Source organism: Babylonia areolata, chromosome 25 (assembly GCF_041734735.1).
Source record: "Babylonia areolata isolate BAREFJ2019XMU chromosome 25, ASM4173473v1, whole genome shotgun sequence".
Taxonomy (NCBI): Eukaryota; Metazoa; Mollusca; class Gastropoda; order Neogastropoda; family Buccinidae; genus Babylonia; species Babylonia areolata.
This window is the reverse complement of record NC_134900.1, coordinates 1858940-1886071: the sequence shown is the minus strand read 5'-3', so window position 1 is coordinate 1886071 and position 27132 is coordinate 1858940. Positions and strand designations below refer to the sequence as shown.

The 27132-nt window shown below is 42.3% G+C and overlaps 1 protein-coding gene and 1 long non-coding RNA gene across 2 annotated transcripts in view; both read right to left on the bottom strand.

The window, feature by feature from the left end:
• Nucleotides 1-4561, bottom strand: part of LOC143299996 (cortactin-binding protein 2-like) — a 48721-nt gene extending 44160 nt beyond the window's left edge. The window contains exons 1-3 of the mRNA XM_076613551.1: nt 4327-4561; nt 1895-1996; nt 794-1033 (exon numbers count right to left, since the gene is read on the bottom strand). Of these exons, the coding sequence (XP_076469666.1) occupies nt 794-1033; nt 1895-1996; nt 4327-4398 (414 nt within the window). The 5' untranslated portion in view covers nt 4399-4561. The remainder of the gene's footprint in view (nt 1-793; nt 1034-1894; nt 1997-4326) is intronic.
• Nucleotides 4562-6695: 2134 nt separating this feature from the next.
• Nucleotides 6696-10858, bottom strand: LOC143299807 (uncharacterized). Its single transcript, XR_013057569.1, has 2 exons — nt 10743-10858; nt 6696-8543 (listed from the first exon to the last, which is right to left on the bottom strand). It is a non-coding gene; the product is annotated as an uncharacterized LOC143299807 (long non-coding RNA).
• Nucleotides 10859-27132: the final 16274 nt, after the last annotated feature.

The following is a 27132-nucleotide window of genomic DNA, read 5'->3' as shown; positions in this document are numbered from 1 at the left end:
AGTTTTAAAGGAACTAAACAAGAATTTGTAATAAATAAAAAATCCTAAAATAATAAAGAGTGCAAAAACAAATAGGCAAATTTGTCCAAAGGACTTTGCTCCAACAAAATGACCCCTCAAGCTGGTGTTGACAGAAAAAAACAAAAGCCATCTAATGCATGAAGTAAATTTTTTAAATCAGTATTTGATCTGATCCATTTACCCCCCAACCCCAACCCCCCAAAAACCCAACCAAACAAACAAAAAACAAAAAAACAACAACAATAATTTCCCACAGTTTATAAGATTTATGTCCCATTACAAGGCATTAATTTTGCTGCTCATGGCAGATGAGGGCATGCAGTTGATGTAACTTATATACCAAACTGAGTAAGTTAATATTTTGACTAAAATGACTGCTATTCATCATTAAGTCAATCTGCTGGGGGGGAAAAAAGTGCAAAAACGTAAGTATAAGTCTGTGAAAAAGAAATGATTTTCAAAAATGTTACTGCTTCCTGTGCCCTTCCATGTAGTGTATTTTCATTATAATACTCTTTTCTGTATTTCTAAGCCACAAGTTGGCGTCGACAAAGTGTTTCCAAAGAAAATGGCAATGCTAAAGTTTACACCCCTCCCACGCACTGTCTCACTCACTCTCTATGCACAAATGATATATATATATATATATATATATATATATATATGCAGATGTGCGCACACACATGAACTGAAAACCAAAACAATTTACACCCTTACAGACTTCAGTAAACACAGGTGAGGCCAAACATCGGAGCACAAGTCCCCTCCTCACCTTGTGATAGCGCTTTTCTGCGTTGGCTAACTGCTCTCTCATCTTCAGCTGAGCCTTGCGCTGCGTAGCGATGAGGTTCTCCAGCTGTGCTAGCTGGTTGTCGTACATAGATTTCACAGCTGCTTCATCAAAGTTCGAATCTCGCGTACCAATTGTGTCACGCTGTAGTGCCACGAACGGATCTCCTAAACCAAACCGTCCATACTTGGCTTGGTACAACAGCTGCTTTGCTTTTTCAGCCTGCAAAAGAATATATAGAATACAAGCAACAAAAATAAAAAACAATATTAAACTGATCCAAATAAATAAATAAAATATCAACATAAAAATGCTTTACTGTTTCGAACAACTTGATAGACAAATTTTAAACAGATAAAAGTACAGCTACAATCATCATCAGGATAAACAGAGTCACTTGAGTTGATCAACAACATTATTTTCATTTTCTATCACATTTTTGTAGTTGCTAGTGTCAACGTTGTGTGGAAAATCAAACAAAATTCTAGCTACCCCTCCTGTACTCTGCGTCCTGGCAGTCATGTTGATATGCTCAACAACTTTTTACTTTACAAAATGCACACCAAAAAAAAAAAGGCATCAGAATCGAGTCAAAACTTGTTCAGATATTCCTTTGAACAATCAAGGCAGTCACCATTTGTGAAGAAGTATATGTACTCTTGTGGCCAAGTGGACTGTTGATAATGCAGCTAGTGAGTTACCCCTAAAGCATGGATATATATCCATGCTCAGAAATAAAAGGTAAAATATTGATACCATTCAGTCATTGCAGTCCATGATTTTAATCACTCTGCCACAGGAGATCTGGAGGGTGGGCAATTGGGGTAGGAAGCTAACATCAACCGTGACAATTATCACAAACATTAACACAGACTTTTTTCTGTCAAGCTTGAAATAATCAGAAAAATACCTTTTTAGGCAGGGTCGGGGGAGGAGGGAGTGAAGGGGTGGTGGTTTGGGGGGTGCGGGGGAGAGGGGGCGGTTAGGGGAGGAGGGTTAAGAGCAGGGATGTGTATACAGTGTAAACTGTATACTATAGCATGAGAATGAAATTCTTAAGAAGTAAAACAGCACTGAACATACCTTTAGTGCTGCAATGGCAATATCTCTGGCCTGGAGTTCTCCTTCAAAATAACTGAGCAGTCGCAGCAAATCATTTTTTGTCCAGTCAGGACTTGGCTGACGCTGAAACAAATGATTTAGCAATTAAAAAAATGGGGGGGGGGGAGGCAAGCAGGGCATGAAACTTTAACAATTGGCATGAAACTTTAACAATTTATCTCATAATCTTCTCTCTTCTTTATATATATATATTTTTTTTGTTGTTGTCTTTTTTCTTTTTCCCCATCCAATAAACTGCACCAGTGCAGTGGGATTACCCCCATGACTGATGGCCAGCCCAAGTCCCCCAAACACAGCCACACCTGGGATGGTCAGCCCAGTGCCAGAGCTGGGAGTCCACAAGGAGCTTATGATGTTACCAGGTCTCCAGGAGGCCAGACAACAGAGGAGACCTGCACTGATGCTGAGTCAGGTTTGTAGTGTTAAGTTGTGACTATACAGACAACACTGATCAGTTAGTCATACTGATAGAGTGAGACTGAGCAAGTATCTCTCTGAAAGTGGAGACCACCGCACATCCGTGAAGAAAAGAGTGCCAGCAAACATCATTTCAGCTACAGCATTTAGTATCACAATCAGCTTTTTCTTGCTCATCCAGTAGAAAACATAATTGAATACTGAACTAAACATGAAATTCATCTGGTGGAGCACATTTCAATGAGTTTTCAACCAAAGAAAGGTTGATAAGTTTACCAGCCCAGTCTGTCTTCAAAAGTCGGTCAACACTGAGTCACAAAATATGCAGTTTCCAACATATTCCATGTATCATGGCAATAGTCCTGTCACAGAAATGCAACTTTGGGGAGGGGGGTGTGTGGGGGGGTGGGGGTGGGGGGTGGGGCCTTTAGAAGAATTAAAAGATTCATATTGTATGTAAAACTTTACAATCATTAGGAAACAAAAAAATCTTCTATAGCTTCTATCCGTTTCATATTCCTGAAAACTAACAGTGTCTTTTGTTGATTATAGACCCTAAGACCGCCAACATAATTATGGTTGCGAGAAGTAGAGATGGCTCTGATATCCATCAATTTTTCAATAATGAAGTGTTTGCTATCTCTTGCAATACTTTGTATCAGTAACAACAAACATATCCAAGAGTGCAATTGCAGCATTTTTTAAATATTTTTTTTGTGACTTGGCACCCTGAATAGGGAAGTGAAGAAACTGAAACTATACAGCCTACCCTATCTGCATTTATTAGCAGTTTCCAGACAGTTAAGTTTCAGTTTGATTCTGACCGATCTCATACTGACCAGTCTGAGTGTTTCATCAGACTATTTCTGAAGGGTGCACAGCCGAATGGTTAAAGTAACTTGAAGTGTTGGATTTACAATCTGAGGGTGATGGGTTCAATCCCAGTATCAGTGCCTTCTTGGGTAAATGTGGTGATTTTTTTCTATCTCCCAGGTCAACATAAATGCAAACCTACTGGTACTAGTGCCTTAACCCCACCCCCACATCCCGGGCCCCTTAGAGTATGCACATGCAAAGAATAAAATGTGCATTAAAGACCCCATAATCTAGGTCAGTGTTTGGAGGGTTATGGAAACACAAACATACACTGCATGCACATATAAAATAACTGAGTATAGCTGCCTATACAGCTGGGTAAAAACAGAATACTGATAAATCAACAAAAAGCCCACTTGTAGACCTATACATAATACATCATTACAAGTTAATACAACCGAACCTGTTAGTTGTAGCCCATGAACATACAAAAAAGTTAATCAATATTATCTTAAGATGACAGAAAAAAATGTGGTACAGATTTCAAGATAACCACTAAACATTGTGGCAAAACGATCCTTTACATGTTGATCAACTTGATACTCAAGATCATGTTCAGCTGACAAAATCAAATCAATCATTTCTGATTCAGTGATTGGACATTTGTAAACAAATAAAAGGATAAGGTTGTCCTATTGTCTGCAGTTCTTAATGACGTGATAATAAGATTCAAACTGCGAGTTTAACCACTTGATTTAACTTGTGGAATCCTGCATTTGGCCTACTGATTTTTTTCACTGTAACTTTTAGTTTTACCCTGAACATGATCACTGTCCAAATATTTCGATTCGTGTCCAACAAGTATTTCGGAAACACACAAATGTACGAAAGGCGACAGGGATAGTGACAATAACATCCACTGACTGATCCATGGTGTGTTGCAATGAATGAATGAATGCGGTTGATTTATCGAACCAACTGAATGAGATCATCCTGACTGACTCAGTTGACTTCTGCTGCTTTCGGCAGCTTCCTTGGGAAAGATACTCACGAGTTGACTGTGTTGTTCTGATGGATGACATTTTCATCTACTGTGACTGCAGGCATTTTCAAGTGCAAACAATACATAAACAACTGTCAGATGCAACGACGGCACTTACTTTCAATGTGCTGGACTGCATTTTGTCTGACGCCTCAAACCCTGGCACAGACTTAACATTTCTGGCAGCCATTTTGGAATCCCTCCAGAAGGCAATGCCTATGTGTCGCTAAGGTAGATTTCACAACAGAAACAAAAATCAGGCTTTAACTGTGTCTTCCATATTCAGTAAAGCAATGCACATCCATCTAATTACAAATACACAGGCAGTTGACACCGTAATTTCTCTTCTTTCATCTTTGTTCACTGGAGTCTGCCATAACAGTCACGTGACCAGCTAATTTTGGAGGTGCTTGGAATGCTGGCAGTTTCGTAGCCCGGACATAGGCACATCATTTTTTTCTTTCTTTTCTTCTCTAATGTTTTATCTTGTTTACACAAGAGGACCTAATCTGGACACATACGAAAACCAATTGTTCGAGGTAACCCGTGGCAATACACGCGCAAGCTGTGGAGTGTCGTGATAAGAAATTTCCTTCTTTATTTTTTAATCACAAACATTTTGTTCAATGAAGAGCACACCGTGTACGTACATTGTCACGGAACCGCAAAAAATCAGAATATATCAATCGAACGTCAGTTTGTTTTTATGATTTTTTCTGTCGTCCCATATATTAAATATGCGCTTGAGTGCTGCGTTAAGTTCTTGATCGCATGGTCAACACTGCCGAGACTGATGCATGTGACTGAGTTCAGTTTATCATTGAGTAATTCAGCCGAGACGGAGTTCAAGTTAATAAGATTCGATCCGGCAGCTCTAACCCCATCAGTATATCCCTTCTGTAATTCCTTTCTTTCAATCATCTTGGTGATCTTTTACGCATTTTGTGTACTCCCAGTCCTCCCGTCCCCCCGCACTCCTGCAAAGGTCAGGCTCAGGCTCCCCTGTCGCGGCCCCCCACCCCCCGCTTAACTGAGTTCTCAGCCGAGTTCAGTCCCCTGTGCTCATCACCCTCTCCTAATCTTTCACATTTTTATGAAGCTACCCTTGTTCATCGTCTCGATCATGGCCTAATAATTATATTCATATATCATTTCTGGTCATGATCCCCAATCCATTCGGAGACAAATATTTTCCTGTATTCCTCAGTCCTCCTATAATATCATCCATTCCGTCAGTCTCCAGTCATAGGGTACCTATCTATCTATTCAAGTTATCTACCTCATTATCTCTCTCTCTCTCTCTCTCTCTCTCTCTCTCTCTCTCTCTCTCTCTATATATATATATATATATATATATATATATATATCTGTGTGTGTGTGTGTGTTTTGCTGTGGTGACTGCATGATTGTTGGATCTCTCCGATCTGATCACCGTGATCACCGTCAGTTTTCAACCGTTCACTTATAGTAACACTGACGAATCATAGGGAGTAATACGTTTGTGTAATTTAATTCTGTGAAAGAAAAAAGGAGAAAATATGCAGGTGCATTTTTCATACTTCTTCTGTTTTTGTTTTTGTTTGTATTTTTTAATGTCGTCTGGTTTTTATTGAAATGTCATCAAACCTGAAGCCTTGGGCAGTGAAAATGAGGACAAAGTGAACTATGGTGTCAGAGCCGTACAATGTAACAAAAACAATAATAATAATAACAATAATAATGATAATAATGGTATTTACTGTATATAGCGCTGAATTTTGTGCAGAGACAAATCAAAACGCTTTCGCACCACTGAGTCATTCACACGCATGCTTAACTCTAAAAACTGGAGAAACTGAAGACAAGGAAGATGCAGGCAAGGGAGGCTATTTTGGGAAGAAGTGGCTTTTAAGGCCAGTCTTGAAAGAGCTGTGTGTGGAGACTTAATTGACGAAGCGAAAGAGGAAGTTCATTCTGTTCAGTTTTCTTTCACCAGTGTCACTGTGTCAGTTAATTGTTTCTCTTACTTTACTGATGGCCATTATTGTCACTAGTTTCATGACCATACAGGAATATAAGCCAGAATGATTCTAATTTGGTTCTGACGGTTTTCATTTTGTATGAAATGTGTTTGTTTGTTTGCTGTTTCTTTCTGTCTTTTCAAAAGACTGCAAGTACATTTCTGTAGGGTTGCTAACAGGTTGATGCACATGATCTTGATGTGTTTGTGGGTTTCACTGAGTGGCTGTGACTGGGATCAGTTGTCTCAGATCCGGCGGAACACACACACACACACACGCACACACACACTGACACACACACTGACACACACACACACGGCACACACATACACACACACACACACACACACACACACACACACTGACACACACACGGCATGCATCAGTGCGTAGTACATGCACATGTGCGCGCACGTACGTCAGTACAAACACAAAAGCCCAAACACACCTGTACAAAAGAAGTCAGATTACTTAAGCATGATGCGTATGGCACGTTTTTAATACTTGCTTTTCAACCAAGAGCATAATATTGTACTTTCTTAATAAGCCGGAGCACTCTAGGACAAGCATGAATACAAAATCGAGCAGAATGTTACACGCAAAAGAACATGTACACACTTAAAAAAAAGGAAAGAAAAAAAAGAAGTATATATAAATCGAAGCATGGATGCTTCCTGATATTGTCTATTATAGATATTTGTAAAACTGATGAACAAGGAACCAAAACTTGAGAAAAAAGAAATCATTATTAGTCACGGTCATAAAATGATCATGCATAAAAAAAAGAAAGTCAAAACACACAAAAAACTCGCTCGTAGATACCAGTGAACGTTGGACATTATAACCCAGAAATACAGAAAGAAAGAAGTTAAAGAAAAAAAAAATCGCAAAAGTGTTCTTTATTTGAATCTGTGAACAAATACTTCTAATTGCAAGACAAATGAACTTGTGTAACGAAGTGTGTATCAAAGATATGAATTCGATAAAACTGATATAATGATTACAAAAAACAACTTGAACTAGCAAGCACCTGAAGACGGAACGCAAAAGCTTACCAGAATCTGACTGCACTGAAATGCAAGCACAAGACTTTATGCTAGTCGTGACAATCATCAATCCATAAAACACCCAGTACTCATAGCAGAACAAGCTTAGAAACAGAAAAAAAAGAAGAAGAAGAAAAAAAAGCACAGCTGTTTGTTTATATTTCCTACCTTGTATTTCAAATTATCCATCATGAATAGCAAAAACAGGGGTAGGGAGGGAGGGGGTGGGGGTAGTGGTGAGGAGGTCTGGCCCCAGTGGGGCAAATCAACACCCTCTCCCCATCCAAGAAGGCAAAGAAAAGCACTCAGTTTAAAAAAAAAAAAATTCTGATCAGTTCTCCTATGCAGGAAATTCGCGTTTTAATCTTAACAAGTGTACCGACGTGCAGCATCTTTCACTGACTTGTAAAATAAAACGAATTGGGAACACATCATGTTAAACTGATCTGTCCGAGTCTGTCAATTTGAACTCCCCCCTCCCCCCAAAAAAAACCAACAACAACAACAACAACAATTCGCTATTAATTAACGAAGTGCAAGGATTCATGTTTTCCCACAAACCCTTCAGGAATGACATCGTGTTTAACTTGATTGACATGTGAAATGGAGCTGCAGCTGTGGGATTCAGATTCAGTGCTGACTGATTCTCTTCACTGAGTCGTCAATTTCTGAGACCGCCTCAGCCGTCTGTGCAGTGTGCCGCGCCAGTCAGTGTGTGCGCGTGCGTGCGTGTGTGTGTGTGTGTGTGTGTGTGTGTGTGTGTGTGTGTGTGTTTCCCCCGACTCCGTATCACCATACTACTCCTCCCTCCCTTTTTCAAGTTCTCATACTCCGGGATCTTCATCATTTGACTCGATTTTACATCAGTGATGTGATATTTTGAAAATAATGAATCAAATATGAAAATCAATATTTCAACAAGACGTATCTAATCATCAGTGTGCGACGCGACATTAAGCAAAATCCCTCCTCCTCAAGATACAAGTTACGACGCCTGATTTTTCATCAATCGGCGAAAACAGACCGACCCGGCCACAGCCGGGCTCACATCATGAGAAACTGCATGGGTCGAGGAAGGGTGACAACTGCAGTGGAGCTCAGTGTTATCCCCCCGATGCCTGCAGAGTTGTCCCGGTCAAAGGAGCAGAGCTGGCATGTCTCCCCTGCCACCACTTCGACCCCGGGGTTTTCTGGACGGGCAGCAAGTTGTCCGGACAGCGCGGCTTCGGGAGGGGGAGGAACCACGTAAGGCAGGTTGAAAGACATCTCGAAGGATGGCGGCCAGTAGTCTGGGTGGCAGATGATGGATAATAATAATAATCTGAATAGTAATAATAATAATAATGCCGGATACTTATATGGCACACTATCCGACAGAAATCTGCTCTAGGTGCTTCACAAAAACACTTTTGTTAACATAACACATTACATCAATGTTACATACACACATCAAAATGTGACCACACACACACACACACACACACATACACACACACACACACCGACATACACACACACAACTAAAAATACATCAGTTTTAACATACATGTGTAGTTTAACAGCTACCCTCAACACATACGCACACACAGGCAGGCACAAACTTACATAAACACACGTGCCCGCGCGCGCGCACACACACACACAGGCAATACAAATTCATATACATGCATGTAGTTATGTACACTGCATGCATATGTATACACACATAGTCAAGCACAGCTAACGCAAAGGAAGTGGACCTGCCACAACTGAACTTATTGTCAGTTGAGGGAAAAGGTGAGTTTTGAGACGAGATTTACTGAAAGATGCGAGGGAATCAGAATGACGGACTGGGAGGTTGTCAGGGAGCTTGTTCCACGTCTTTGGCGATTGAAAAGAAAACGATCTGTGTCCACAGGTCTTACTTCTGACGTGAGGTATCCTAAGAAGTCGAGTATCAGAGGAAGAACGGAGCTGGCGAGACGGGGTATAGATATGGAGGCGTTCAGAAAGATACTTAGGGCCAGATCCGTTGACTGTAGAAAAGGTCAGAGTGGACAGCTTATAGTCTATAGTTCGATCAGAAACAGGCAGCCAGTGGAAAGACTGAAGGAGACGGAGGAGAAACATGGTCAAACATGGATCTCAGTATAAATATCTGGAACAGAAGATGCAAAGACTCATGCAACGGCGTCACGAGTGGTCGCCTCAGTCAGTACAGCATCGAGTCATTCTGCGGAAAGCCACTGCGCTAAAAGATTCTATTTTTAGTCAGTGGCTGAAAGCTCACGTCCTCGTGTTGTGCATCCACGTTATTATGTATTGTACTGGATTGGGTTGCGTTGCGTTGCGTCGCGTCGCGTTCATTTGCGGCGTTGCACTGCATTGCATAATTCAGTGCATCATGTATTGTATTGTATTGTATTGTGCCGTTTTGCTGTTGTGTTTTGTCGTACTAGTTCTGTTTTGTCGTGTTGTGTCGTACTGTATTAGTATTGTATTTTGTGTCATCAAATACAAAGTGCCTTATTTCTCCATGTGGATATTTGCGGGACTTATTGCCTGCCACAGTGCTCCGGCATGTGTGGTGGGTGCCAGTGTGCGTCAGTGTGTGAGTGCGTGCGCGCTCGCAGCGTGTGTGCCGTATGTGTGTGCGCATGTGTTTAAGAGAGAGAGAGAGAGAGAGAGAGAGAGAGAGAGAGAGAGAGAGAGAGAGAGAGATCCTATTGAAATTAAAGTTTTCTGATTTTTTCCCCTCAAAACAGCAAAACGCTGACCTATTCCTCTAATGAAACCACCTTTCAAATGAAGTCCTGCTCTCACTGATCTTTTGGTTTGTATTGATTTGTTTCGTTTGTCTTAGGATCAGTGTTTAACTCAGTCAGTACGGCCAGTCCTCTCTTCTCCTCTACAAAGACCCCTCGGATGTCCAGTGGGTGTCTGAATGACCCAACCTTTAGCTTCCGTCGTCAGAATTTGGTATTCTTTGTCAACATTCACGTCTTCAGTATAAGAGCCTTCCGCTTGCAATATTTTGGTGATGGTAATTGGGGTGAAACGCTGTTAGCGTCGTCTCTTTCGCCGTTCGTATGGAGAGAGTTAATTGTCTCCGCTGTCACGGTGTTTGGAGCACATTCCTCAGTCTTCACTTTCTGAATATGAATATGGTTTTACTCTCAATACAGTTTGACATTAAAGAAAGGAAGCAAAATGAAAGAAAGAAAGATTGACAGAAAGAAAAGAAAGTAAAGAATGATAAAAAAAAGAGGACAAACGAAATGGATGAAAATAAAGAAAGAGAAAAGGACTACAAAAACCTAAAGAGGACGGAGCACGAGGACTAAAAATAATGTCGTCGGCTATTCTTCAGTCTAGTACATCGGGCACACATTTCCGCGTTACGTGTCATTTGCATATAATACAAAAAAGTAAGTAAGTAAGTAAGTAAGTAAGTAAGTAAGTAAGTAAGTATGTACATTCATAACGCACGCATATTATACAGCCCTTACCTTGATCAATACTAGAAAACTGTTCTCAGCGTAATAATAATCAGTATGCGGTAGTAGTCGCGTGTAGAATGTAGGTCTGTTATCAGTCTTTTCCCTTGTGAAGAGTAAGCAGATCTAAAGGAATGTGGACACTGTTGGAAACTTAAATACGATGTCATGATGTCAACACTGTCCAATCATATCGAGCCTCATTTTAAGGCTAAAGGTTCGTTCACATACGGCGACGGTAGATATACCTATTTGTGTGCAGTACTTACATTAGTGTTTGCTTCGTCGTTTGGTGACTGACATAATGACTGACATGCTTCCGTACTCAGCTTAATTACCAACTTATCCATTCATTTGATCACAGTGATTCCAAACTAATCGGTAGCGTAAGCATCACTGATTTGAAGTTGTGTACCTTGTGTAATGGAGAGAGTTACCACTCTTTACTATTTGTTAAATTTGAAAGGGTTTTTGTTTCTATGACAGGGTATAGCTGTAACTTTTCATCCTCTAACTGAGAACAGAAAGAAATCTGAATCTGCTAGTTTGGTGCAGTCATTTTGCCTTTTACGTTCATTTTTATCATGTCAGTTATAATGTATTTACTTGTTTCGTATTTGTTCTTTTTTTTTTCCACCCCATAGTTTCGATGATGATGAATGATAATCAGATGCTGCCGGGAGTTCTTTAAGGTTAAGGACTACCCGAGACGGAAGGCTATACTCTCATAGTACACCCCAGCATCAACACTAAGACTGGGAGATTCGGACGACGTGTAGTGCTGGTCAGGAAATTTGTGCAACACCCCCAAAGAGACATCTGTGAAGTGGGTGATGACCCTCGATTGTGTGGTTCCAGTCTTACGATTATTTTGTGCCCACGGCACACTCAGACCTGGGGTAGGAGCGGCCGACCACAGGCCGAAAAAGAAATCCCCTCCAAAGATAATGGAACCCGCCTCACGGGTATACTTTTTTTTTCTGAATTATTTCATTGCGGTAAAAAATTGTTTCATACAAACCAAGTGTAGACCCTCAAGGTCAGAGCAACGTGCTGGGTTTATGTAAAAGTCTGGCATCTGCTCTCCCCCCCAGCCAACCCCATTCTCTGTCTGTCTGTCTTATTTATTTTTTTAAGCATATATGCCGTGGTGTATTATGGATTGGTTCACTGCGTTTTGACACCTCCTAACCTAGGTCTGACCAACCCGTTGATCAGGCGTCTCTGTAGTGTTCCTTCGGCTATCTAGCTATATCAGTATATTCTAGTACAATTCGTGCAGCGTATATGGATCAGTCCGCACGTTTCGACACCTCCCTGAAACTGAAACTCGGGCAAAAACACAGTTAACAAACAGTGAGCAAGGCGCACAGGTGGGTTTCTGACAGTCTGATTCAAACCGAAGAAGACTGACGGGAACAGTCGATTAAAGGCCTTTGTACACATTCGTAATGTTGGTGTGTGAAGTGTCCCTAAGTGACTTTTCTTCTTCTTCTTTTTTTCGGTGTGTAAGGAGTCCCTAAAGTGACTTTTCTTTTTTTATTATTCTTATTTTTCTTCTTCTCTATTTTAGCCATCTTTCATCAGCAGTTTGAAACTGACACTAGTCATTCATACAATGTCCGCACACGAAAATATGTTAAAACAACACCACCCAGTCCGTCCCCTTAGATGCGTGTTCTCATTCCCCGTCTCCGTTTGTCTGTCTGTCTCAGTCCCCCACCCACCCCCCTCCCCCATCTCTCTCTCTCTCTCTCTCTCACACACACACACACACACACACACACACACACTCACACACACACACACAAGTACAGTAAGTAAGTATACCGTGCACAGCCTGACTTCAGTAGAGCCAGGTCTGGTCATCGCGGCTTCCCGCCTAAATAATGTATAGCAAATAACTTAATAGCGAAATGAAATAAAACATACATTGCACTGCGGAATTGTATTGCATTAATTGTTACCTTTTTGTTCAGGTCTATTACTTTTTGCCATCACTGAGATTTCTCTGTGTGAAATTCAGCCGGCTGCTTTCCCCTCGACTGAAGAGTGCGTCGCCACGTGCAGTCGGTGCAGCGCCATCTATGTTTGTCCCTACTTTTATTCTGCCGTCTGCCAGACACTCAATCAAGAGAGAAATGCACTACAAGAAAGAACTTGATTCTCGGCCTGGACAGCCGCAATCCCTGAATACAGCTTTTTTTTTTCTTTTCTTTTCTTTTCCCGACGCCGGAAGGCGGATTACTGGGTGAGATATGTGAAACGGAACCCCAAACCGACCCGGAGGCCCGGAGAGGAAGAATGGGCCGGGTGGGGTGGGGTGGGAGTAATGGTGGAGGCCGGAGCTAGGAATAAAGGGTGAGAATGATGTTTGGAGCGACTGATCGAAGCAGTACATCCGCTGGAAGAGCATCCTTGATATTATGATGAAAAACAAACAAACAAACACCCTCCCCCAAAAAAACAACAACAACACAAAAACAAAAACAAAACAAAAACAAACCAACCAAACAAAAACAACAACAACAACAACAACAAAAAACAACAAAAAACAAAAAACCCAACCAACCAACCAACCAACCAACAAATAAACAAACAAACAAAAAAACACACAACAAAAACAAAAAAAACATCAACAACAAAAAACAAACAAAAACACTCAGCTCCGTGATGTCAGCTCCTAAGTGACGCGCAAATTACGTGAACAAACAGAACTGAACAAACACCGCTGACAGTGGTGACGGGATGTAGTTGTCGGCACTTCGTCATATTAAAAAAAACAGAAAAAAGAAAAGAAGAGAAAAACCAACCTATACCCCCACCCAGCCACCTCCTTCCGCCCATCACTACCTTCACTAATGGGCCCCCTCCCACACCCCACTCCGTCCCACACCGCCCACACCGTAACCCTTCAGTTCACACACACACACACACACACACACTCACACACACACACACACACACACACACACACAGAGTTTTGAGAGAGAGAGAGTGAGAGAGAGAGAGAGAGAGAGAGAGAGAGACAGACAGACAGACAGACAGACGGAGAGCGCGCATTAAAACGGTCGAAGATGGGGCAAATGAGCGAGAAAATCAACACCAACAATAACACACAGACAAATAATTGTATTTGTAATATATATCACACGTTAGCATTGTGTGGGTATTATATCAATTACACTGTACAGCTTTTTGGAGATTATTTGAAGAGATGGTCATACCTTTTTATCTCATTTACTATGAGGGATGAGAGAAAAAAGAAAAAGGAAGAAGGAATGGTAAAACAAACAAACAAAGAAACAAAAAAAAACAAACAACAACAAAAAACAAACAAACAACCCCCCCCAAAAAAAACAACAACAACAACAACAAAAAACCAACAACAAAAAACAACAACAAACAACAACACCAAAAAACAAACAAAAAAACCCCAACCCAAACAAAACAAAAACAAAACAAACAAACAAAAAAACCAAAAAACAAAACAAAAACAACAACAACAAAAAACAACAGCAAAAAACCCCAAACCAAAGCAAAACAAACAAAAATGCTGAGTGAATAAACTGACGAGTCTAAAATGCATGATAATGAAGGGAAGTAACGCCTGAAAACAAGTAACATGGAACTGTTCAAGTTTGTAAAAAAGTTCGAAGATTTGAAAAACAAAAAGAAAACAAACCCAACCGCAAAACAAAACAACAACAACAAACCAAACAAACATTGGCATAGAGATTACTACGCAGTTTGTTCTGTTTTTCAGTCCGCTTGTAAGGGCAAGACAATGATGTGTGAGTTTGTTGAAGACCCGTCGATTTTCTGGACTAGGTGAGAACAGCGTTAAATTTAAGAATATGTAATGAATGAATATGGTTGAACAATTGCAAAAGAAGAAAACACAAATAGAATTTAAATATTTCATTAGGTATGTTATCAGTTTTTAATGAAGTGAAGAGTATATTTTGTTGGTTGGGGACTGACTGCGAGCGAGATTTGTTATGATTGTATGAAAAGAGGGCGCTGTATCAACACATTGAAGGGAGGTAACATACTTTCGGTTTCTCCGCATGAGCGGAACGGTATTTTGCACAGGACAGGAATCCGCAGATCCCTATCAGAGTCTACACCAGTAGGTCACAGTAAGTATGTTGGAGTAAACGCAGCTCTTAAAATAAAAATCCATTTATAGTTGGTATATATTCACTTTAACAACAGCTTTAAGTATTTCATACTTGTGAGCCTTTGGTTTCGGTGCCAAAGTGAAAACAAGCGAGACCGAGAGGTTCGTGGTGATTACCTCCCTTGCACTACTCGACCCCCGTCATGCGGGCGATGTGTCAGCAGCAGTTTTATCATAGTGCAGGTTTGACGTATTGGCATCATTGTGGTGTGATGATAGGTGGATTTTATTATTAATACGAAGTGATATCTGTTTTGGTTTTGTGAAAAATTGTTAATAACAACAACAACGACGACAACTACAACAATAATGATGATGATGATAATAACAATAGTAATAATATTAATGATAATGATAATAACAGCAATGATAACAATAATGATATTCTTCTTTGTATTATTATCATTAATATTACATGGGGGTGGAGACATTGTGGTAGAAGTTTTTGTTTGTGCTATGTTGTATATTTGGCAAGATGTATGATGAGTATTTTATGCGGTGTTAATTCCATGAATTTTTATTATAAAGTAATGTTAAGTTATGGTATGTTAATCCTGCACTTTGTTATGATTAATAGTCAGTTTATTTGAAGAGTACTCGAGAAAAAAGAAAGTGTTTTTTTAAATTTTAATTAATGTTTTTGTTTTGATGTAAGCAATAATCTTATCTCAGCTTTCGGTGGGTTATGGAAACAAGAATATACCCAGCATGCACACGCCCGAAAACGGAGTATGGCTGCTTACATGGCGGGGTAAATAAACAAAAACGGTCATACATGTAAAATGTTACATGTCTGTCTGAGTGTGTATGTGTGTGCGCCGGAAATCTGATTGAATGACACAGGAAACGAATGATGAGCGCCCAGTGGCAGCCTGTCAGTCGGCTCTACCCAGGTAGGCAGCCTGCGGTGCAAATGACCCCGTGTATGTAAAGTGCTTAGAGCTTGGTCTCTGACCGAGGATAGGCGCTATATAAGTATCCACATCAATCAATCAATCAATCAATCAATCAGTAATCGCAGATGCAGCATGTAAGCATTCACTGTCATGATAATTATGACTGCTGAATGATTTCCTGTTTTCATCTTTCCTCATGTTCTGCTGTGTGCAGGACTGCTGTGAGAATCAGTGACGTTTGTCAAGGTCAAGAGTCCTTCCTGCCAATGGAGACCATGCCAAAGCACATACTTTTCATGGACTTGTAAGTCGACATTGTGCTTGTGTTTGACTGTACATGAATGCTTAGCTGTTGACTAGAGAGAGAGAGAGAGAGAGAGAGAGAGAGAGAGAGAGAGAGAGAGTTACTGAAATAAAGTGAATGCGCAGGTTTATTTATTTATTTTTTAATTGATTATTATTATTATTTTTTTTTTTTACATTGGATTGTGTAGTAATACTTTACAGTTTGATGGATAACAAAGCATCTATGCATAATGATATATTCCCAATGATTCAAATCAGTTTCCAGGTGATGAAACTCCATGGGGATGGTGAAGGAAATGCAAGTTCATATGATTGCTTTTGTCAGTGTTGTTTTGTGGTGAAAGTCAGTGAAATAAATGGTTTTGACACAGTGAATATTCTGGTGGAATTTGTTTGAAAGTTGTGTGTCGAAAGGTATGAAATTTGGTTATATTTCCCAAACTCTCTTGAAAGTAATAATTATATATATATATATATATATATATATATATATATATATATATATATATAAATGAAGAAGAAGAAGAAAAATTAATAAGAAACAATGTTGCACATTCCTTTATTTTCTAGATATTTATTTGTTAACTCCTGATTAGGTTAAAAAAAATCACTTATTTGTGCTCGGTTTGGTGTCCTGGGTTAGATGTTTTTAATGGTTAGATGACATGTTATTTATTTATATGTTAGCATCTACATTCTAGTTTTCTACCTTACCAGTATTGGAACTATTCATATCTTACTACTATTTTCAGTATTCACCTATCTTGCATGAATTAAAAAAAAAAAAAAAAAAAAAATCACTCCCTGTGTCAATACTTTTTGCCATATTTCAGGAAAATGACCTATAGAACAAACATGATTGCACTTGATTGCTATGTCAAATAAATTTGTGAATATTGCTGTACCATTTTTACCCATAAAATTTGGATATCTTCCCATGATTGTGAGTTATATCTTCCTGTCAACATTGAACTTGTAGTTATTCTCTTGTCATTTTCCTTCAATAAAACATAATGCTCATATGATTTAGAGGACTATTAGGATTTCTGTGATTTTAGTCCTTTTCCTTCAATAAAACATAATGCTCATATAATTTAGAGGATTATTAGGATTTCTGTGATTTTAGTCATTTTCCTTCAATAAAACATAATGCTCGTATAATTTAGAGGATTATTAGGATTTCTGTGATTTTAGTCATTTTCCTTCAATAAAACATAATGCTCGTATAATTTAGAGGATTGTTAGGATTTCTGTGATTTTAGTCATTTTCCTTCAATAAAACATAATGCTCGTATAATTTAGAGGATTATTAAGATTTCTGTGATTTTAGTCATTTTCCTTCAGTAAAACATAATGCTCGTATAATTTAGAGGATTATTAGGATTTCTGTGATTTTAGTCATTTTCCTTCAATAAAACATAATGCTCGTATAATTTAGAGGATTATTAGGATTTCTGTGATTTTTTTTTTATACGTGTGAGGTGGGTGACTTTTTGGAAAACATTATGAACAGTTCTCTCATAGCTGTCAGTCCCTCTCTCACAGCTGTCAGTCCCTCTCTCATAGCTGTCAGTCCCTGCAACGTCTCTCTTCCCTTCTTTTCTTTATTTCTCTGTCTTCTCCAGGTTCCTTTCCCCCTTTCTGTCCATCCGTGTTTCCCTAGTTTCCTCGTTTCTCATTCTCTCCTTCTGGTCTATCACATTCTTTGCTGTTTCTCTCTCCCCCCCCCCCCCCCCCCCAAATTCTCTCCACCCAAATTGTTTTCCATGTCTGGAAGAATCAATCAGGGGACAAAACTCCTGACTAAAAGAATATAACAAGTCAGCAACGGTTATCTTCCTGCATGCAGGATTTTAAGCTTTGTGTGAACGCTACAAAAACAAGCTGGTGGGGTTGAGTGGGTGATGGGTTGTTTGGGGATAAGGTCAGAATACAAAAATCTGACGTCAACAGACAGAAACACGGGAGAGCTTTTAGTTTTTCAGCTGAACGTACCTGGAAATCATTGTGCTTCTCAGTTCGTCAGTCCGGCCAGCCGTTTACTCACCCCCCCCCAAAAAATATATCTCTGTCTCTCTGTCTCTCTCTCAGCGTGTGTGTGTGTGTGTGTGTGTGTGTGTGTGTGTGTGTGTGTGTGAGAGAGAGAGAGAGAGAGAGAGAGAGAGAGAGAGACCGTCTCTCTCTCTCTCTCAGCGTGTGTGTGTGTGTGTGTGTGTGTGTGTGTGTGTGTGTGTGTGTGACTCTGTCTCTCTCTCTCAGCGTGTGTGTGTGTGTGTGTGTGTGTGTGTGTGTGTGTGTGTGTGTGTGATAGAGAGAGAGAGAGAGAGAGAGAGAGAGAGAGAGTGTTTCTCTCTCAGCGTGTGTGTGTGTGTGTGTGAGACTCTGTCTCTCTCTCTCTCAGCGCGCGCGCGCGCGCGCGCGCGTGTGTGTGTGTGTGTGTGTGTGTGTGTGTGTGAGAGAGAGAGAGAGAGAGAGAGAGAGAGAGAGAGAGAGAGATGCAACAGTTCAGGTCGAGTCAGTGTTGAAAGCGCTACATGAATGTAGGTCTACTGTTGCAAGATTATTAATTACTCTCATCGTCTTCTTTGGAGTTAGTACAACTATGGTGGGAGGGGGGAGGGGTGGGGGGGGGGGGGGGGGGGGTTGGGGTGTGCTATTTTGTGGGGGGAGGGGCTCTGCAGCCAGGTATCAATCCAGTTATTCCCCTCCTTGATACTGAGTGGGGGCAATTGTCCCATTTCAGCATCGAAATTTCCTGAAGGTAAGTATATATATATTTCATTGCAGGCATGACTGAAGTAGTCCTGTATTATGTATTTGGGGTTGGTGGGGTGGGATATGCATACGAGCGAAAGTGTGTGTGTGTGTGTGTGTGTGTGTGTGTGTGTGTGTGCGTGCGTGCGTGTGTGTGTCAGTGTGTGTGTGTGTGTGTGTGTGTGTGTGTAATATTGGCCAGAATCACTCCCCGTAACGTGTAAATGCGTGGACGGGAGTGATTTGGTAATATGTGTGGAGTGATTTTAGCTTGTTTTATTTGAAACACACACACACACACACAACATACAAAAAACAAACAAACAAACAAACCCCCCCCCAAAAAAAAACCCAAACAAACCCCAAAACAACAAAAACCAACCCACCCCCACCCCACCCCCAAACCACAAAAAAACTTCCCTGGGGAAGGGGTAAGTCTGGGCACGCACCGCTTTTTTTTTTTTTTTTTTTTTAACCCGCAAGGGGAGTGCTTTCCGAACGGGTGTGTGTGTGTGGGGGGTGTGTGTGTGGGGGGGGTGGGGGGGGGGGGGGGGGGGGGGGGGGGGGGGGGGGGGGCTGCGGGGGTGGGGAGGAGGGGGGGAGGGGAGTGATTACGGCGCATCACACCGTCTTATCACTCGACACATGCCACACATCTACTGCTTCCGTTAGTGAGGAACCCTGTCGCCAGTTTTCATCAGTGGAAATTGATTTGATTGTTCCCCGCGCGTGCCACGCGCCAATAAACAGGGCCGTAGAGGATGCATGACGTCAGTGCGAAAATAGTTTCGTTTCCGGCGCGATTCTTCCAGAATGAATGTTGACGGAAATGTTACCCCTGGCGACCATTCTGCTGATTTTAGTGTCATTTTTGTTTCGGCGGAGTAAATATTTCCTGGGATTAGAAAAAAAAAAAAAAAAAAAAATCACGTGGATAAAAGTATACTGATCATAAGATACAGGTCAACGAACTGATCCAACAGCCCGGACGGAGGGTACAAGACACAAGAGATGTCATCAGTGGAATGCCAGGAAATAGCACTGATGCAAGAATGCACTGGCAATTTATCCTCTGCACTTCTTGTAGAAGATGACTGGGAAAATTCTTGAAGCAAACTATACAACTGGACGAGCAGTGACCCTTCATCTCTTATACGCATGTACATATCCATATAAATAGTAACAGATGCAAGAGAAGTGCCGTGAGCAGAACAAGGAGCTCCACATGGTCTGTGTAGACCTGACTAAGGCCTTCGACATGGTGAACCGCTGCCCAGAGAGCCTAATCCAGCTGATTGCGTCATTCCACGATGGCATGCAGGCGAGAGTACAGGAAAATACTGACATGTCGGATCCGTTCCCTGCGGTAAATGGAGTGAAGCAGGGCTGCGTCCTGGCACCCACACTGTTCTCCATTCTCTTCTCTGCCATGCTGATTGACGCTTTTCCAAGACTGACCGGGGCATCTACATTCAGTTTCGCACAGATGGCAAACTTTTCAACTTGCGGCGACTCCACGCCAGGTCCAGGGTGTTTGAGGCACTGTTGAGAGAGTTCCTCTCCTCTGATGACTGCGCGCTTGCTGCACACACCCATGAGGACATGCAGTTCATTATGGACAGGTTCTCAACCTCCTGCAGGCGCTTTGGACTCACCATCAGCCTCAGCAAGACCGAGTCCATGTACCAACCAGCTACCTCACAGAACGTCAGTGCCTCCCCACCCCCACCTGCAATCAAGATCGATGACACAGAGATCAAGTCAGTCGACAAGTTTTGCTACCTGGGCAGCACCCTATGCAGCAACGGAGCCCTTGATGCAGAAGTGACGCTGCACATCGCCAAGGCCAGCTCCGCCTTTGGCAGACTCGACAACAGGCTGTGGAACAACAAAGGCATCAGGCTCAGCACCAAAATCAAAACCTACATTCGCGGATTGAATGCTTCTCACACACAACTATTTATACACAATCACAATTTTTGCCGATGTAGTTTCACAGAAGCCGAGGTCAAACCCGCCATCAACACACAGATAGCCAGTCCTCACCCTCATTAGCAGATTTATTGTCAAACAAGGAGAATAACCCATAGAAGAAAATCACACTTAAAATGTGAGAATAGTGGTATTAAATGTTCCAATAATAATTATTTGATTCCCATTTTTTGTTTTAAAAGCCTGTACAGTCTCTCTCCCTCTCTCTCACTTTCTTGCGTGTGTGTGTGTGTGTGTGTGTGTGTGTGTGTGTGTGTGTGTGTGTGTGTTCGTGCAGGGGCTCTCCCAATAAATCAAAATAACTTTAGGAGAAGGAGGATTTGGGAACATGGGGTGTGTGTGGGGGGGGGGGGGGGGGGGGGGGGGGGGGGGGGGGGGAGAGGCGTTCACTGAGGTCAGAGGGAAATCCTGTAACAGCATGAAGGGGCGGGGATTTGGCAGGGTAGGGTAGGGTAGGATGCAAGGGGCGTGGCGTCCCAGAACGTCCCCGGGGAGGGGGGGGGGGGGCATACGGAAGGGTGAAAGTGGAGATTTGCGATTTAGAGAAGTTACACCGGGGTTGCCATTCTCAACCGCGGCAGAGGCTCCCCAGCACTAACTGCCGGCAAGGATCATGCCGGACGCCGCCGCCACCACACGCGGTCGCGTGACACACACGTTTCCCCGCTCCATCCTCCACGAGCCCTTTAATCAGGACTGTCTGGAAGAATAGAAGCGTTCAGACTGAAAAGAAGCAGGGCGACATCTTTAAGACAGCCACACGTAGTATAGGGCTACTGCCATTCGCCCAGACACTCCAGGAAAGCATCCGTCTTTGCCACACGAGAGGTAGTGGAGGGGAGGGTTGGTTGTGTGTCTGGGGGTTCAGCGTTTTGCAAAATGAATGAGGGAGCACGTGGTGCAGTAGTCTACATCATTGCCCCTCCCCTATCCCTCCCCCCCTTGAAAAAACACACAACAAAAACAGAAGAAGAAGAAGAAGAAGAAGAAAAACGACAATAACAAACAAACAAACCCACCAAGCCAGTCAGTCCCCCAAGTTTTTGACTTGTCTGTGGATCTGCAGGTTTCGTTCTGAATTCCTGCTGAAATACACATCTGTATTTTTTTTTTTCCTTCACACAAAATATGATTGATGACAGACTGTAAATGAAAATGGATGGATCCACACAACGTCATTATTACTGCCTTCGTCATCTTCATATATATGTATAAAGTATTGAAAAGTTGCATCAGGTTTGACACTGGCGTCCTAGTTCCATCCTCCTATCCCACTATACATCCCCCTACATCTTTACATCTGTGATCAGAGCTTGTTTATTTAACCCTTTCACTGCCAAGCTCGCATTTATGCACAGGCGTGGTAGAGGACCCATGTTCGGTGGTAGGATAGGCCATATTTTCTATACATCGCAAGGGGAATCCCCAGCTATTCTTAGTCACTGTCTTTTCTGTGTTTATACTACAAGGGAATTTTTGGCTGGCGGTGAAAGGGTTAAAGTCTTCAGTGATGCCAGATTCACGTGGACTCCTCGAGGAGGGTCAATCTCAATTCCATCAATCTAATGTAGTGACTGGGTCTCTGACATGGGGGTGGGGGGGATAGAGAGGGGGGGTTGGAGAGGCGGGTGGGATGGTGAGGCGGGTGCGGTGGGTTGAGGGGGGGCAGGGGGGGAGGGAGGGAGGGGGGACTTTCAATCACCTATTCTGCTCCAGTACTGGGAAACTGAAGCACCACCTCTCTCCCTCTGTGTGTGTGTGTGTGTGTGTGTGTGTGTGTGTGTGTGTGTGTGTGTGTGCACACGCCGTATGTGCTTGCGTGATTGATATAAAGCAACAGCTTAAGTGTGCTTCAAAATTCACAAATTTGAAGCTTTACCCTGTATAAGTTTGTGCATATGAAAAATAGACAAAACACAACACATTTTTCTTCTGAAACATGTATTTGTATAAATGTCAGGTTAGTCTGTACAGTCGCTGTCGATTTCTCCCCCAATCCGCCTCTCACTCTGAAGCACATACTGGTCTGTCACCGAAAGCACCGTCACTTACTTCAAAAAATGATCACTCAATAAAGAAATAAAACATTAAAATACAAAATAAATCATCAAATCAAGTAATGCATAGTCATGAACATCAGTAGATCATTGTATAAATATATGAACGAAACATCTCGCGTTTTCTTGGATATTGAGCCGTATTCGACTCAATGTGATAGAACGTTCTTTATATCAATACCAGCGGGCTGTCTGTGTATCATGAGAATCGAATGTGATCAAATGAAACGAAAGCAGCACCACTTTTCCACGAACTGACCTCCCACACCAAGAACGGGATGATCAGCACCACGTTTCACAAACTATGCTCACAATCGAGAATGGATCGAGTCTCGACCCATTAATAACTAAGAACTTTGATAACATGTTACTCTTTCTCTGATAGGAACACGCCCCCGTCAGTAGCACCTCCCGCTCCTTGTGGTTCGAGCAGCCTGAGTTTGTGAGGAAGAGACGATCGTTTCTGTAGAACCCCAACTTGTCCCTGCCTTGGGACGGGCCGCGGCGGCAGCAGCAGGCTTGCTGGTGGTCCAGAACGCCAGGAAAGGTTTGTTCGCCGACGTGGATCTGGATCGGCCTCTGATCCGGTATCTCGCGCTTTTCTGTCGGCGTCGCCTCCTTGGGCTGCAGAAGACCAAGGGTCTAGGCAGATAGTAGATGATATGCTTTCCTCGTCTGCAGTCCATGATTCGTCTCCACACCTTCCGGGCCAGGCTTTCGATGCCGTAGGCCATGAGTAAATTGAGCCCGATGAACACAAGAAAGAACGTCAAGTTGACCACTCTCAGCACGCACGGGTCAGCGGCCTTCCACTGTTTCCAAATGGCCAGTTTGGAGACCACGGGGCCGATGACGCAGAAGAAAGTCTTCAGCTCGCGAAAGACCAGCTCCACCAGAAAGATGCGAAGGGTGTAGATCACCTTCACGAGCTGCGCAAGGCACAACAGCTGGGCCCAGAAGGATCTGCGATAGCTGGACAGAATCCGGCGGTTGAGTAAGAAAAATACGGAAATAGCAAAGAGCGCATCGGCGAAGAATCGTTGTGGATGGACGAGGCGTGCATTGGCGTTTCTGAAGCCAGGAACGAGTCGTCGGATCACCCCCACCACCCATTCTGTGAACATGCTGCGTGTTTGCTGCCCTGTGTACGGAAAGAGGTCATCCCGGATGCCACAAATACCATGCCAGATTCTCCATGTCAGACATTCTTGCGTTGTTCGCGAGTATAATATATGACGTCATTAGTCTCGCTCAGTGACGTTCTGTATTGCGGTCGTCATTCTTCTTGTCTGTCGCTATTTATTCTGTCCGATAAAACGGAAACAGTAGCTAATAATAAACCGGCCTAAGGTCCTTCTTTGTTGACACAGAGTAGGTCTCTGAATGCTACCTATGCTACCAGGCAGATTGCCAGAAACAACTAGCATAAATGCTCTTGGGTGTCTGCTTTGCAGCAAAGTAACATTGCAGACAGATGACTGTTTTCCTGCATACATTGAATCATTGCTAACTTTTCCCTGAACTTTGAGACGTACTCTGCACACAAGCAGCGGCCCAATGAGTAAGAACACGGTCTGTATGGTTTTTATTTCCTTTCTTCTTCGTCTTATTTTTCTTTTAAACATGTCATTGTCACAAATTCAAATATAGGATACCCATTGCAAATGATTCTAAAACTTTAGACATTCTGTGCTGAATTAGCAGGCTATTTTGTTCTAATATCTTCAAAAATGCTCACCTCGAAAAAATAATACAGGATGTGTCGCCTGGTTAGGCCTGTATTGTCCCCTCCGTCCTCTTTCCTTCACACACACACACACACACACACACTTAGAGTTGACTTCATCAAGATTTTGCGCCCTATAAATATTATTATTATTAATTGTCGTAGTATTTCTATGTATTTATCTATTATGTTTTATTGATATTTATCTTATTTATTTATTCTTTCGTTTTTAAGTTTTGTTGTTTTATTTTAAATAAATAAATAAATAAATAATTAATTTATTTATTATTTCTCAAGGCCTGACTAAGCGCGTTGGGTTACGCTGCTGGTCAGGCATCTGCTTGGCAGATGTGGTGTAGCGTATATAGATTTGACCGAACGCAGTGACGCCTCCTTGAGCTACTGATACTGATACACACACACACACACGCACGCACACACACACACGCACGCACGCACGCACGCACACATACACACACAAACGAGTGCTCGCATCAGGGTGCAACAATCACAACAGCAGCAGCAGCAACAGCAGCAGCAGCAACCACAACAGCAGCAGCAACTACAACAACAACAACAACAACAGCAGCAGCAGCAACAACAACAAGCTATTCAAAATCTGTGGCTTCCCCAGAGGGCAATTAGTTTGACTGGTTGCATGAGTGCCGTGGATTTTAGACCCTGTGATCGGAACCGATAATCACTTGTCCCCCTTTGTCTGTCTTTGTGTACCCGCCTGCCTGCTTGCCTGCCTGTCTGTCTGTCTGCCTGTCTGCCTACCTGTCTGTCTGTCCGCCTGCCTGCCTGTCTGCCTACCTGTCTGTCTGTCCGCCTGCCTGCCTGTCTGCCTACCTGTCTGTCTGTCCGCCTGCCTGCCTGCCTGCCTGTCTGTCTGTCCGCCTGCCTGCCTGCCTGCCTGTCTGTCTGTCCGCCTGCCTGTCTGTCTGCCTGCTACTTGCCTGTTTTCCTGTTTGTATATGTATCCCTCTTTCTCTGTCTACCTGTCACGGTTTGTCTTTATCTCTTTCTTGATCTCTTCTGTGTCTGCTCTCTCTCTCTCTCTCTCTCTCTCTCTCTGTGTGTGTGTGTGTGTGTGTGTGTGTGTGTGTGTCCGTAATTGTCTGTCTGTCTTTCTGTCTGTCTGTCCTCCCCTCTCTCACTCACTCACACACACACACACACACACACACACACACACACACACACACACACTCTCTCTCTCTCTCTCTCTCTCTCTCGTGTTCTTATTTCCAAATGATATTAAAGAGCGCCCAAACATCAAAATTCACATCTCAGACAGTATGCATGTGAAGTTTTTGGCACGACTGTTTTGCATGCGAAGTGATGGCAAGAATTTCAAAGAAGGATCTGCCACCCTTCCTGAAAGAACGCAGGCATATGCTTTCGTAGTTCTTATGTTGATCACAGATTCTCAGTAGTGTCCTTTGAAATTTCGATTCGTTCCCTTTATCCCTTATTCAGTTAAGTAGGAACATCATTATAATTTTATATCAGGTTCCCATATTTAATTTCTTTTTATTGATATTCGTGAGTAGTGATTTTGATGTTCACTTACTGTGAACATACTCTAAGATACTTGACAGTTTGCATTCCTTGACAGCTTGTGTAAGATCTTAAGAAATGAATGATAACACTCCATGATGATAACCAACCTATGTGTAATCCAGCTGCTTGGCTGTCTCTGTCTATCAGAGTATTTATGTTTTTTTTTTCTGTTGTTTATTTTTCTTTATAAATGTCCATTAAGATGTTGTTGTTGTTGTAAAATGTCAACCTATCAAAATGGAATTAAAAAAATGTTAAAAAAAACATTTATATCAGGTTAATTCACGCCATCTCTACTCCTCCCCCTAATCCCTACTCTCTCTCTCTCTCTTCTTCCTCTTTCTCCCCCCTCATCAATCTCAATGACGCTGTGCTGGATTTTAGATTTGTTCTTTGCCACGAAGGCGAGGAAAACATCGAATGCGACCAGCACAACAACATTAAAAAAAATTTTTTTTTGGCCACGCAAACAAGATTTAATGAATTACAATGCCTCGCCCTTTTCTCTCTCTCTCTCTCTCTCTCTCTCTCTCTCTCTCTCTACTCCCTTTGATTCCCTCTCTCTCTCTCCTCCACCATTGTTTTTTCTCTGTGATTGTCTCTCTCTCTGTCTCTGTCTCTCTCTTGTCTCTCTCTCTCTGTGTCTCTCTCTTTGAATCTCCATCTCTGTCTCTCCACCCCCCTCACCCCCCCCCCCTCTCTCATTTCTTTCCCTTTCACTTCATTCGCTGTTTCCTCTTCATTCCTCCATCTGTCTTCATTTTGCCTCGTGGAGGCCACTCTCAATGTCGGGGCGCCTCAGGGGCTGCACATTGAACGGCGAGGAGGTGCAGAATGACCTCCCCTGATAGGGTTTCGCCGCTCGCTCTCTCTCTCTCTCTCTCTCTCTCTCTGTGGGGTCCAGTTTGAATTTCAACACGCT